General features: G+C 48.9%; 1 protein-coding gene across 1 annotated transcript in view; it reads right to left on the reverse strand.

Moving 5' to 3' along the window:
• The window catches only part of FBXO32 (F-box protein 32), a 33,065-nt gene extending 19,835 nt beyond the window's left edge, over positions 1–13,230 (reverse strand). Inside the window, exons 1-4 of the mRNA XM_079796136.1 lie at positions 12,422–13,230; positions 6,012–6,124; positions 5,110–5,159; positions 3,597–3,689 (exon numbers count right to left, since the gene is read on the reverse strand). Of these exons, the coding sequence (XP_079652262.1) occupies positions 3,597–3,689; positions 5,110–5,159; positions 6,012–6,124; positions 12,422–12,537 (372 nt within the window). The 5' untranslated portion in view covers positions 12,538–13,230. The remainder of the gene's footprint in view (positions 1–3,596; positions 3,690–5,109; positions 5,160–6,011; positions 6,125–12,421) is intronic.
• Between the last annotated feature and the right edge of the window lie 846 nt (positions 13,231–14,076).

Here is a 14,076-nt window from a genome sequence, read left to right on the forward strand (position 1 = left end):
GACAGCTTTCGCTTGTCCTTCCTGATCCGCTAGCTATGGGGGGTTAGTTCATCCCAGTCCGGAAACTGGTAGGCAGGGTTCTCCAGGACCTTCCGGGTCTGCACATGGCATCTGTGGTGACCATCGACGTGGCCACAGTCTCATTCCATAGAGAGAGCTGGGAGGACCAGGTCAAAGGCCCTCCTGACATTAAAGCATCCCGTGTGCCTGCCTCACTGTCTATTTAAAAACCTAGTGTGCAAAATATGCCATTCGGGCCCCCCAGGAGTTCCTGAGCTGGTTTGCAAACTTGAAAACACAATGGGATCACGTGGTGGATGCATTTTCATAGCCGTGCCGGGCACCACATCAGCTAATGCCATCAGCCAGAGCTGAGGTGGCCTTCTGTAGACCGGCTTCGCAGGTGGTTCTAACACGCAGCCAGGGTTGGGGCCACGGTCACAGCAGGCTCACTTCATGGAGCCACGAGCCGTGTGTGGTCTCTGAGCCCCTCCCAGTTCACTGGACCCTCACTTTCTCTGGGCCCTGGGTGAGTCAGTCAGCACTTCCCTCCTGTGGTTACCCCAGTTTGAGCCTCACCACCAGCCCAACTCCTGGGATCCTCTCCAGTCACGGCCCCCACAAGGGGAATTTCCAAAATGTGTTGGTCTTGAGGTATGGTGTAAACCATTTTTTAAAAAGTGACCATTCATAAATGAGTCAGTTGCTGCTTCTAAAGACTTTAAATCATCTTCAAAACTCACAGTCAAAATAGCATTCAAGCCATTGGGTGTGTGTGGGGAAGGGGATAATGTCAACAGGTGTAGCTTGAATTCAGTTCGGGTACAAATGCCATTTATGTTAAAAAATATAAAACCTCTGCAATTTATATTCAAAACATTTGGTTCCAAAATTTCCACAAATTCCTGTGCTGACTGATAAAAATTATAACATTCTGAGATAGCAGCGTTGGCCATCTCTTTGCTTCCCTCTGCGTCTCTTTTTCTGGAGGTGACAGCCAGCATGAACACAATGTATTTAAGAAATGGACTTTGCCTTTAAAGAGAATAAAACAATTTTTTAAGGCCTTCAAAGTTGGTTCAGCTTCTTACTGGAACTAAGAAATTGCTGCAGCATCAAGAAACCATTAGGTCAAAGTAGTAAATGGGGAGAAGATACTGGCAAGCCACTTTGCAAAGTTGGTTTAAGGATAAGAAGAATATATGAGAAGTGTATTGAGTTCCTCATAAGAAAGCCTCAAAATGCAGTGCCTGTCATTAAATTGTTTTAAGCTCTTCATAAAAATAACATATTATTTCTCAAATTACAGAGGGTTCTGACAGGGAAGGGGAAAAAAAGATTGTTCTTTCCAAAACAGTAATATTTTTCCACTACTTTGGAACCTAACAACTCTGAACGCATTGGGCAGTTTCTCTAACTTCAAAATTATTTAAGAGAAAGTGCTCATGAGACAGTTTGCAATTACACACTATCAGACACAAGTTCTTTGTGCTGAGTCCTAATCAATGGCAAGATCTCCTAGTTAACTATTATTTTTAAAGCAGAAAAAAACATTTTTACCAACTTAACAATGAATATCAGTAGCTGACTTTGCATAATAGTTTCTGGCCCGCAGAGTATTTCCATACATAATGCGTTACTGGGTTTCACAGCCACCCTGTGCAGCTGAGGTTATTCTGAGTCCCTCTTACGGAGGGGGAAACTGAGTCTTGGAGAGGCTGAAACAGTGAAGGTGGTAGGAGCTTTCAATCCTCTGACCCCGGCCATTTTACTGACAGTCCCCTGCTTACATAAAACTTACTGTGGACTGCGCTGGTTTCAGATCCTCATTTTGTACTTCTGTAACTTCATGACCTTGGAAAATTCATTTTATCTTGCTACACCTCCATTTGTTTATTTTTAAAAATATATATTATTTTATTAATTTCAGAGAGGAAAGGAGGAGAGAAAGAGATGAAAACATCAATGATGAGAGAGACTCATTGATGGGCTGCCTCCTGCACGCCCCACACTGGGGATCGAGCCCGCAACCTGGGCATGTGCCCTGACCACAAATTGAACCGTGCCCTCCTGGTTCATAGGTCGATGCTCAACCACTGAGCCACGCCTGCTGGAAAATTCATTTTATCTTGCTACACCTCCATTTGTTTAAACAGAGATAATAAAAGCACCTACACTTTGTAGGGTTATTGAAAGGATAAAGGAGGAGAATGCACAATTGCACGAAGTAGATTTTCTCTGTTGTGATCCTTGCTCCTTTCTGTAATTCTATTTCCTGTGAAAGGAATAACAGGTGGGAAGGAGAACCGTCTGAAAACTGGCCATGTTGCTGACCAGTCTGTAACGAAGACACCAGATCTGGGTGTCTGGCTCCAACACGGAGGGGATGGAAACTATTCATATTCTTAGCAACAGTGTCCAGATCTTCCTGGCCTGCCTCCAGCCAGCCTGCACTGGACTGCAGTCCTCAGTGACCTCCCTGGAGTGACAGAGTCACACCAAATGACACGAACGTTTCATCGAGACGGGCTCCTATTTTCAACACCTTTGGACTGGAATAAGGGCTCAGCTGAAGAGTGGACAGATCTGCTCACGTGGCCCCGGCGCAGCTCAGGGCTCCTCCCTCTAAGGAGGCCTGGGTTTTCATCAGGTCAGCTGGGACGGCAGCCCTGCATCTGCCCAGATGACAGGTGAACGATCCGGGCCTCAAGGGAGCCTGAATGTCATCGCTCTGGCCGAGCCTTCGCAATCATCTGACTCAATGGCATGGCACGGAGGAGCACAACAACCCGGGAAGAAGAAAATAAAAACCAAACCGACCGACGCCCATGTGCCCTCCTACTCCTGAGCCTAAAATCCAAATAGCTGCTACCTCCGAGGCGGGCACCACGGACAAAAACGCACAATAATAAACCAATTAAGAAGAAGCCCTGACTTGGAGGTCGTGGTTAGACTTACTAGTACTTGCTTTTCTATCATCATCATTGGTATTTCGCGACAGCTCATTAAAAACAAAGGGAAAGCAACTGACCCCGACAGGTAGTTTCGGGTAAACACAGGACTGACTACTGTTATCATATGAGGGTGGAGGTGAGAGGGAGTCGTGGGAAAGAAGCACTGAGGTGCTCTGAACTCATCCCGTGTTGTGGTCGGAGCCCAGAAAGCCTTGGGCTCACCTAGGGGCAGCTGCAGTGGGACAAGGACGTGGACAGTGGGAGCAGGCAGAGGTGCAGGAGGTTTTTAAAACCAGCCCAGGTGCTTTATGGCTTGCTGACTGCTCAGTTCTCTCTCGCTAGTGTTGCTGGCTGCAACCTGCTCCCTTGTACCCACGGGGGCTGGGAGCGGCTCACTGAGTGTCCTGGCATCCCATCTGCCCCCTGTCCTCTATCGGGGCCAATCTCGGGGACACCCTAACAATCCACATAGGAACGTCAAGTACGGCGGGAAGGGGGAAGTTGAGGAGTCCATTTCTGCTTTCCTCCAAGTTCTCAGGGTCTTAACAAGTTACTTCTTTGGGGAAACTACTTGTAGACAACCCGAAAGACAATTTAACTTGAGAGAGAGGCTGGGTCAGCCTTCGGGTTCCTGGGACTTACCCGGACGACGTAGTTAAATCTTCTGGAGTCCAGAATGGCGGTGGAGAAGTCCAGCCTGTTGAAAGCTTCCCCCAACGTGCAATAACCATGGCGCTGAACATGAGAAGAGGGATGCGGAGGTTATTCCAGAACAATCCACCCAGACTGGAAGGAATACACTTGGTGCCTGTCCTAGGTAACCATGACCATTTCCTCCTTTCTTGTGACACGACATGCCTTTTCTGGGAACCCCCCGAGAGCCACAAATATGGGGGTAGTGGAGCTGGCAGCTGCTCTGGTCAGTGACTCACAGGTTAACACCCCTCTTCGTGACTTGAACCATTTGGGCCCTTGTTCCCTGCATGGAGTAGCCGGGGAAATTCACAAGTGGCTGCTCATCAAGCAAAGGCTAGGAGCTGGATGTGTGGTGTGTGAGATGGTGGCAGATGCTTCATGGTAACATACTCCGGGGAGCAGCAGCAGACCTACCTGCCAACTCTGCCTGCTACCTTGCCTCGCATCGCCAGTACTTTTCTCGGTCTGACCATCCGAAGCGTTTTTAAGGCTTCATGAAGAAGCAAACAGTTTTGGCCCAGCAGGTGTGGCTCAGTGGTTGAGCATTGACCCGTGAACCAGGAGGTCATGGTTCCATTCCCGGTCAGGGCGCATGCCAGGCTACGGGCTCAATCCCCAGTAGGGGGTGTGCAGGAGGCAGCCGGTCGATGTCTCTCTTTCATCAATGTTTTTAATCTCTCTATCCCTCTTCCTTCCCCTTTCTCTAAAATCAATGACAACATATTATTTTTTTTTTAAAAAAGTAGTTTTGATCTTTGACCTATGAACCCATAAGGAACTGGGAGTAGAGAGCCCTGACTCAGAGTCCCAGCTCAGCTCTGGGTATCTGGGCACATCACTGACCCTTCGGGGTCTCATATCGCAGAGGGAACCAGATGTTCTCCAATGATAGAAAGTCTATCAACCTCTCCTACTGCCTTGTATCCTAGTTGTCTGAGCACATAATGCCTGTGCAGAGAGAAAGTATGCACAAAGGGTTATATAAAGTGTCATGCAAGTGCGGTAATTACAGTCTTGTTCCCTTCTACATCCAGCTCGGTGCCTCACACAGATCAGGCAAAAACATTCTGCTCTATTTAGTGATTAGCTCTCCCAGGGCTAAAACTTAACTGAGTTGAAATCTAAAGAGATCTTAGAACAAAAAGGAGGCACTGTCTTGAGGCAAAAAGGCCTGGGCTTCATAATAATATATTTGAGGTGGGCATCTTTATACATATTTTTACATATATTATCTTACTGAATGATTCAGGGTGGGGGGGGGCAACTAGTGACTTTTGCTTCTCTCTCTCTCTGGAGCCCTAGATTCTCATGGTTGGCTAGTTAGTGGGCTGCTCGTCACCATCACCCACACCCCAGAAGACAGTCATGATTTGAAATAACATTGTTATTTCAATTTCCCCCCACTCTGTCGGGAAAGGTGTAAAGCTAAGCGTACTCTTTAATAACAGATGATGCTCACCTCTTTAGTACTTCCTTTGTGAACATAGATCCATTTTTCTTGGTGAAAATCTACAGAGACAATAAGAAAACATACCCAGTTTGAACATGCCCAAGATTTTAAACTTGTTTCTTTTTCATTTATCCCAAAGTGTAAAAAGTTTCGACCAAAATAAAAAAAAAAGAAAATACAAAAACTCTACTGATAATCTAAGAGGCTGCAAATGCCCAATTTCTGCAGTGTATAGATACTGGAGTTACAATTTACTTTGTCTGAAGCACTCCAAATCTTTGATACTCAAATTTAATGTCTCATAGCTCCAAATTAAAAAAAAAAAATCTAATACCCAAGTACAAGTTCGTTTTATATGCCAAGCCTACAACTTATACAAGGTCATAAAAAGTAGAAATAAAGCAGATAACACACGGGAACCATGCAGTGCAGGTGGATTAAACTAAAGATCTGTCATTCCTGCTTATTAATAGAACTTTATACTCTCCTTTGATACTCACATACAGCATCTAGAAGTGTTACTAATATTTATACAAGGAAAGAGGGAGAAACAAATCCATTTTCAAAGCCTCAAAACAGTTCAAAATAACGGCATGTGCTGGAATTGATTCAGCTGACTATATCGCTGTATCATAACTAAATTAACTATGTCAAATATTAAGTGACAAGCAGGAAAAAAACACACCCCAGCTAGCAACTGACTTTATAAACAAGACTATAAAGAACACATTAATCTCGCTCGTAAAATGCACAGCCAGGTTTCTGAGTGCGAAGATCCCAGCATCCTCCGTCGATGACACAGTAAACATCGAGGCAGATGTCTAACATGAATTGTGACGATTCCCTTCGCCCTCCCCAAACCCACCAGGACATCTTCAGACAGGGTTCTTAGTCCACAACAAAGGGCTTACACTGAGTTTTGGTTTTGCAGTTCAGCATGTCCTTCTTTCTCTTCTTGGCCGCGACGTCATAGTTGAGGCTGTTGAAAAGATTCTCCTTGTTGTATACTTCCTTGTTGCAGTAGCTAGGAAAAACAAGACGAGAGAGGAAGTGCTGTAACAGCTATACTTTAACATGAGCTGTTTCCCTAAGTAGCTTACTGGTTATAAAACACGCTTCTCAAACACAGCAATAAAAATCCCTCCAAAGAGGTCTACCCAGGCACAGACGTCCCCCTTTTAGGATCAGATATTGTCACATCTCAGTGGAAGGCAGGGATGGGGGCTTCTGCTGCTTTTGAATTCCCAACAGTGCCTGCCATTGTATCTGACACACAGCCCTGCACTCTCCTCACAGGGAGTACAATATTACTGGAAGCAGAAAGGATGAATGGAGGGAGTAGGAGAGGGGCCATTCCTGGTATCCCTGTAATGCACAATGCCCTTATTTTGCAAAAGCACCCACCCCAAGCTGTTTTTCAAAAAGACAGAATTCACCTACCATACAATTCTCCTGTTGAAAGTGCACCCAAGCTGCTTTAAGCTAGCACGCCTCTGTAAGCCTTTAAAACGTGATCACATTTACAAAAATCCGACTTGCAAAAACTCCATTTCTAGGAGGTGATTTGTGAGCCGAGCTAGTTGTTTAGTTTTCATGTAATGGACTAACACCTGGCGTCATGTTGCGAGGTGAGGACCTTGGATTCTAGAGGAAACAAGCTGAGTTCACAGCTCACACATTCACAAGGGCTGAAAAGACAGAACGGCCCAATTCCCAGGTCACGGGAGGAATCGCAGGGTCAACCTGGGTCACGTGGATTGTTCCCTCTTAGGCTGAGCCATCATTTGGGAGGACTGGGCCGAGTTCTGACCTACTATACAATGTCCCTTCAAGGCCAATCTCTGCAGAGTTTCCACGGAAGGGAAGCAGGAGAAACACTGAGGTAGAATGGGAAGGTAGGTTCCCAACTCTCCCACTCCCATGGGGTATGTAGGTATATGCAAGGTGGGTTTTAGAATGCCAAGGAGTAAAACATAAATTAGGTTTTTAAAAAACGACACCACCAATATATTAGAGTCCTTTACAGTTCCCTGAGTTCCTCTGCTAAATTTAAAATGTGATTTGATTTATATCTTTTTTTGGACAAACACCGATTGAGTCAAATCAGACACATCTGTCTTTTCTCCAATCTGTGGACATTGTGTAAATGGTAGAAAAGAGGGTTTGAAGCAAGTTCCAGTTCCCTGTTGCCACAATGGTCTCTCAAATAGCACTTCAATGAGTACAATGAGTAACTTGCTAAAATGCTTGCACGTGACAATACCAACAATATACTCAGTGTGTCTAGACTCATCGGGATTAAGCTCGATGGATAACCAATCGTTTGTTAATCTTCCTTCGCAAGGCCCTGCTTAATACCATTTACTGAGCTTCCTAATATCTTTAGCCTTCCCCTTTTCATCCAGAGAGTCAGGGTGTTTTCAGGTTTCAGAGAGATTGCTGGAGAAATGTCCTCGCTTGGAGGTTCTTTCTCCCGCAAGCCGAGGGTGAGTGTTTTGGGCCAGCTTTGTGTCACACATGAGTGTGTGTTTGTCCACTTGCAGCAGACGAGGGGCAGAACAAAGGGAGGGCAGAACTCTGAGTCCTTAAAGCTAACTCAAGAAATTCCAATCAAGGTTGAGGAGAAGGGAAAAACGGAAAGTCATCTGACTGATGATCCATGATGTACTAAGGCCGAGAACAGCTTTAGAAAGCAGGCAGGCCGTTCTGTGTGTTTCTTTTTAAAGGAAGCACACACATGCACCACAGACAAAACCCTGTCTTTTATATATAAATTTATATATAAATCCCACATATAAAACAAAGCTGTATTATTCTGAATCATACAGGGAAGGTAGAGGAGAAACATTTCAGAGCCCGGGCCATAGACTGTGACCTTTCCTCGGAAATTTTAAATATTTATATTTCACCTTATTCCTTTCTAGTTGAAAACATTCCTGAAAAAAAAAATAAAAAAAAATCAAGCCCTTGCTTTCCGCAAGGAAATGACAATAACCTGCGCTAAGCCCGAGTGAGTCATTCCCAAGGCTTGTTTCAGAAGAATTTGACATAACTGATGATGCTCTCTCACTGTAGAATGTAGAGAAGCTTGAACCAAAGCGGAAACTGTGTACTTTTTTCTTGGTTATTAGGTTCTGGGACCCCCCGAGGGAAGGTCTAGAAAGTATGGTTATGGGCTTTATTTATGATGCCTGCTTATATGTTTTCTTTTAAGCAATAATATACTCAGAGACTATTTCGAGAGTTCAATTATGTCCATTTCAAGGATATGCAAAGCCAATGGGAAATTACAACGGGAAAAAAAATTTTTTTTTTTAAACAAGAATAGCCACCACCATTCTGGAACCCTTTGCATTTATTTATTTATTTATTTATTTATTTATTTATTTATTTATTTATTTTTAAAAAGCAAAACCATTGAAGGAGGTTGCTTGCTTCAATCACAGCCAGTCAGTTGCTATTTTGTAGTCACTTCTTACTATTGCTGATTTGTATAGGCACAGGCCTAGCATAAGAAAGAAGGCCTCTCGCAGCCCTAGAATATCATCACACATTCCAAGATACTTGAAGACAACTTTAGAAAAGGTGGAAAGATTTCAAAGTAAGATTGTTTTGGCAGCAGAGATAAAGGGAGGGGCAGAAAAGTAAAAGCCTTATTTCTCTTTATTTGCAACAACAGGCCATTTAAGAAAGCGGTGGCTACTCTGAGGGGCTCAGTTGCAGATGAAGGCCAATGAGATTTCTATGCTCATTTGCCCCGTTACATACCCCAATTGTCAAATGTATATGGTTAGTACAGGGATTGCATGGTAAAAAAAAACCTGCGTAGTGTATAAAGCTCTCAGAACAGAGCCTGCTCACAGTAAGCACTCATAAAAATCTCAACTATTATTTTTCTTTTCTTATGCCCTACTCATCCAGGGCACCATGGTAAACTTCCTGCTTCCTGGTTCAGCCTTGGCTATACTGGAAAGCAACATTAAACTTTTCAACTGCAGGCCTGGAGGCCTGGAGCAGGGTGGCTGCGGCTCAGCTGAGATTACTCACCTGGGGGGGAGTGAGGGGTAGGGAGGGGTGTTGTCGGTGAAAACGGCTGTCTCAGGTGCCTCCACCAGCACTTCCTTGAAACATTCTTGGATCACCCAACTCATTCTGAGCTCTTTTCTTGAATTTTAAATGTGTCCCACCAAAATTTTTGTTTTGAGATTTTATTATTTATTTATTTATAGTTAATCCTCACCCGAGGATATTTTTACATTGATTTTTAGAGAGAGTGGAAGGGAGGGGGAGAGACAGAGAGAAACATCGATGTGACAGAAACACATTGGTTGCCTTCCACGCTCGCCCTGACCAGGGCCAGGGATGAGCCTGCGACCATAGTACATGCCCTTGACTGGAATAGAACCCGGGACCCTTCCGTCTGTGGCCCGACGCTCTACCCACTGAACCAAACCGGGTAGGGCTGTCTCACCAAATTTAACACTTGTCATTCCTTCTCTCTCTTGCGTAGTTTCAGCTTTTTTTTGAGAAGGGGCCCTGCTGTAGGCTTATCTGAAATCCTCCATGATCTCATTTCGGGGCACTTGGCAGCGGTGGGCTTTGTGACATTCAGCGGCTGGAGGAGGCCAGGGCCTCGGGTCACAGAGAGCATGGCCAGCAGAGTCCAGAGAAGGTGCACTGGGCAGAGGAGCTGTGGTCAACACTGAACACTAGCCCCCGGCAGAAACACTCCCAGTGCACACTTCATCCCTGGTCTTGTTGGGGCAGGCCACTGAATGGGACCTGGAATTAGAGACGTTACCGGTCTCTGTAGTCCTCTGTTTTACAATGCTTCCCCCACCTCCCCTTTCCTTTTTGAAAGGGACTGCCTTTTGTTTTCTCCAACAGGAGAGGCATTCAGCTTCACCTGTGTAGGCAGGCACTCAGCCCAAACCTGACATCACAGGGAAACATCACTAAGACCGAAAACAGTGAGGATATTTGAGACTTTAAACTCAGGTCTCAGAAGGCCAACCTCTTTGAAGAAGTTGGCAGACTTCTCATGCTCAGTAAGGAAGGGATTGTTTACAATTGCTGGGGGGAAAAATACAGGACTCCACAAACAAACAGCCAGCTGCTTTGCTAGGAGCTACCGAGTGATTCCTAAACTGTGACTCATCAAAGAACCATAGGCAGTCGCTATATTGATCACCAGTTGTGATAATGAGAGCGAGTGCCACAGCTGGAGCTCAGAGGGTGTGAAAGGAGACTCCGGAAGGGCTCTCAGTCTGGGTTTAAGGTTTGTGCTAAGTTAGAACCATCTTCAGGTCTCCCATACGATGGAGAGAGAGGCACCCCTGTTTACTGGGAAAGGAGAGTGATGCCACCTCATCTCCTGGAGCAGGTACAGTGGGAGTATTTCTATGAACCAGAGGCTCTATTTTGAACCCTTTCCTGCTGAACCCAGTGGTCTGCTTCCCACTGAGGAGCATCCTGCAATTATATTTGGGTGAGTCACCGAGACATGGCTCTCTAGAAAGAATCTGGACTGTTATGCAGAAATAAAGTACCAAATATTAGATCATCATTCTGGGGAATGAGGAAGAAGGCAGGAATCTTCTCTCCAGGACAGAATAATTTAGGCAGAATTGGTAACCTGAGTTCCCAAAAGACATAGTCTGGTGACAGCAGGTGATCTTTGTGTTTTTCTTTCTTTCTTTTTTAAAAAAATATATTTTTATTGACTTCAGAGAGGAAGGGAGAGGAAGAAAGAGAGATAGAAAAATCAATGATGAGAGAGAATCATTGATCAGCTGCCTCCTGCACGCCCCCTACTGGGGTTGGTGCCGGCAACCAGGGCATGTGCCCTTGACCGGAATCGAACCTGGGACCCTTCAGTTCACAGGCCCAGGCTCTATCCACTGAGCCAAACCAGCTAGGGCCACAGTGTTTTTCTGTAAGTAAATATCTGATTTTCTATAAATAAAATTTATTTGCAGTGCTCCCCAACCTGCCTAGGACCTTCCCATAGGCATCTTCAACATAGAGCTCTTGTCTCTTCCAGACAGGCCTTCAATATTAAATACTGTTTGTTTTTTCCTCCATTGGGAGACAAAGAGTTTGATGCTTTACAAATCACAAACAGATGGGGGGGCTCTGGAGGTCAAGCTGTCAAAATCACCGTATTTTCTTGGTAGTTTTCTTAAAATTAAGCGTCAAGAGGCCAGCCAAACAACCACGGGTTTCTGTAAGTGGGAACCTGACCCTTACAAAACTGTCCATTGAGGTCAAGTCAAGGAGGGAGGGCAGGGGTTTGAACCAAAGTGGGTGGGATAAGGCACCCAAGGGTGACCAGGCTGCACAGACCCCCTCTGGACCCACTTTCATTGCTCTCCTCACCTGGGCCAAATGCCAGGGATCTGAGAGTCAACGGCTAAGAACCAGACCGACAGATTCCAGACCTTAGTCAGTGCTTCTGTGCTGTTAACCACGCAGAACTCCCGGTTCAGCGGGCCTCCGGATTTCCCACCAGACAGGGCTCCGGGGGGACCTCGAGGAGCTCAGCTGAGCCAGGTGGGCTTTCTGCGTTTGATAAGCACCACTGAAACAGGGGTGCACACATTGTGCAAAGAAAATGAACCCACAGCGTCACGGAGGAAACAGGTGCAAATGGCTGGTCGTCTCAGAAGCAGCAGACTTGTGGATTTCACCTTCCTCCTCCTTCCCCTCCTGCTCAGCTCTGCAGCCCCCACTCCGGACCACCGCTTCGCAAGTCCGCCCTGCAAGCCGGTGCCCCGGGGCCATCTGGCCGCCCCTGCCTGGTTACTCATCCTCCCAGCCCACTCTGTGGTCGCCTCTGCGTGGGAAGAGCCTGGCGGCGCTCCGGCCGGAACCCTCACCCAATGTCGTCACCGGACGGTACCCACAGCGCTAGGGCTCCGGGAGCCCCGCCACCCCAGCGGGGGAAGCGCGTGGCCCACCCGCCCGCGCCCCCACACTTGCAAACTGCGCCACTCCGTTGTCCTTAAGGCAGGGGACCCCTGTGTGCTTAAGTTCGAGTGTCTGCGGACAATATCTGCGTTTGTCCTCAGCTGCCCAGGGTTCCGTAAGTAGCGCCCACTTGTAGACGCTGACCTTGAACCACCAGAAACATCCAATTCCCGGATCCCGTGCTCTCGTGACCTCTGCAGAAACCAGACAACGCCCTCCCATCTCCCGGGTCGGGGTCTCCTCCTCACCCTATTCCAACCCTGCCTGACCCCCATTCACCCGCCCCCGCGCCCCCCGACACCAGCCTGGGTCTGTTTTCTCGGGGCTGGGAGGTGGTGGCACATCCGCTCACCTGCTGAGGTCGCTCACGAAGCTGCCGCTCTTCTCATCCAGGAAGCGCTTCCAGCCGTCGGCCGTCTTCACCCAGCTCTGCCCGGGGGACCGCCAGTCCTGCCCGAGGAACGGCATGGCAGCGCGCGCGGACGCACCGAGGTGCGCGTCAACCTGGTGGACCGGACCGGCCGGGCGGCCTCGGGGACGCGCCGCCCTGGGCGGACGCTCGGGGTGCGGGGGCCGCCGAGGGGACGGGCTGCAGGGAACCGGGGTCGAGGGCTGCGGGTTTCGGGGTGCAGAGCGGAGTGCAGGCGCTGGCAGAGGGCGCTGGGCGCTGCGCTGGGGAGGGTCGCGGGGCTCGCGGTGTGCGGCGCCGCCGTCCCGGCCGCGGTATTTATCCCGGGCCGCTGGCTGCCGCTCTTTGTTGCCGGAAGAGCCGCCTGCTCTTAGCCCGGCCCCCGGCCCGGAGGCCACGTGGCTTTGTTTATGAGCTCGGCTTGTTTTCCGAGGCGCCCGCGGCTCCTGCTCGGCGAGCTGTTGCACAACCGCGCGCGGGTGGAAACTTGAAGCCGAGCTGCCAGGCCCGGGCTCCCGCTGCCCCTCCGCTCCAGTCCCCTGCGCTGCCTCCCCGCCCCCCGGGCGCAGCTACCGCCGCCCCGAGAGCAAGGCCGGGCGCTCGGGAGGCAGCATCCCATCCTCCCTCTGCTCCCGGCTGGCGGGGTGCAACTGGAAGGAGGCCAGAGCGGCGTCTGGGTCACTGTGGGGCGGGGTGAGGAGGAGGGGCAGCTCGCCTTCCACCCCGAGCTGTCAGAGTCGAGGCCGGCAGTCAGAGCAAGGCCGGGCGCAGCGCCGCCTGGAGCAGGGTGGGCGGGGGGCGCAGCCTTCTGACCCCTTTCAGCCTAGACCCCGCTCTTGGACCGAGGAGGGACAGCCCCGCACCCCACCCTGCCCCAAGAACTGGTTAACGGGTCCCAGGTCCATTTTCAGGCTTGTTTCCCGGGTGTCAAACGAACGAGGAGAGGAAAGGAGGCCCAGTGGCATCCGCTCCCTGTCGGCTGGGAGTGGAGAGCAGCGACAGTCCCTGAGCCCACCCTGAGCACCCCAAGCGAGCAGCGCGGGCGTCCGCAGCGCCTGAGCCGGCACAGCCGCCAGGGAGCAGCAGGTTAGGGAGGTCCTAGCCCCGCGCTCGGTTCCAGCCTCCTTCGGGGCGCTGGGGCTGGGCTTTTGTCTTGAAGAACCGCTGTACCCTCCTCTCCTTCCCACTGTTCCGCATCCTTTGGCTGTTAAGCTCTCTCTGGGAAATAACAAGGCAAGAGTTTTCGCCTTGGTGAGGGGTAAGGGAGAGGGGCCCAGAATGCCCTTGCGCCCCGGGCTAAAGGAACCGCACTGTGAATGCCGGATGAGGTCCCCAGTGAAGGTTAAGCCAATGACTTACCCAGGTCACAGGGCTATTTCTTCACCGCCCTTAGTAGGATCTGAAATTAAACTGTTTGCTTTCACTTTTTGGGGGTGGGTGGGTAACCATCTATCCCTCTCTGCAGAATGTAAACTCCAAGAGAGCTAGTCCATCCTGTTCAAGATGCATCCCAGCACCTCGCCAGGCCCAGAGTATGAACAGGTGAATGGATGGGAGAGGCTGCTGGCGTCAGAGTAGCTTCCTGCCCTTCGTGACTT

Source organism: Cnephaeus nilssonii (genome assembly GCF_951640355.1).
Source record: "Cnephaeus nilssonii genome assembly, chromosome: 18".
Taxonomy (NCBI): Eukaryota; Metazoa; Chordata; class Mammalia; order Chiroptera; family Vespertilionidae; genus Cnephaeus; species Cnephaeus nilssonii.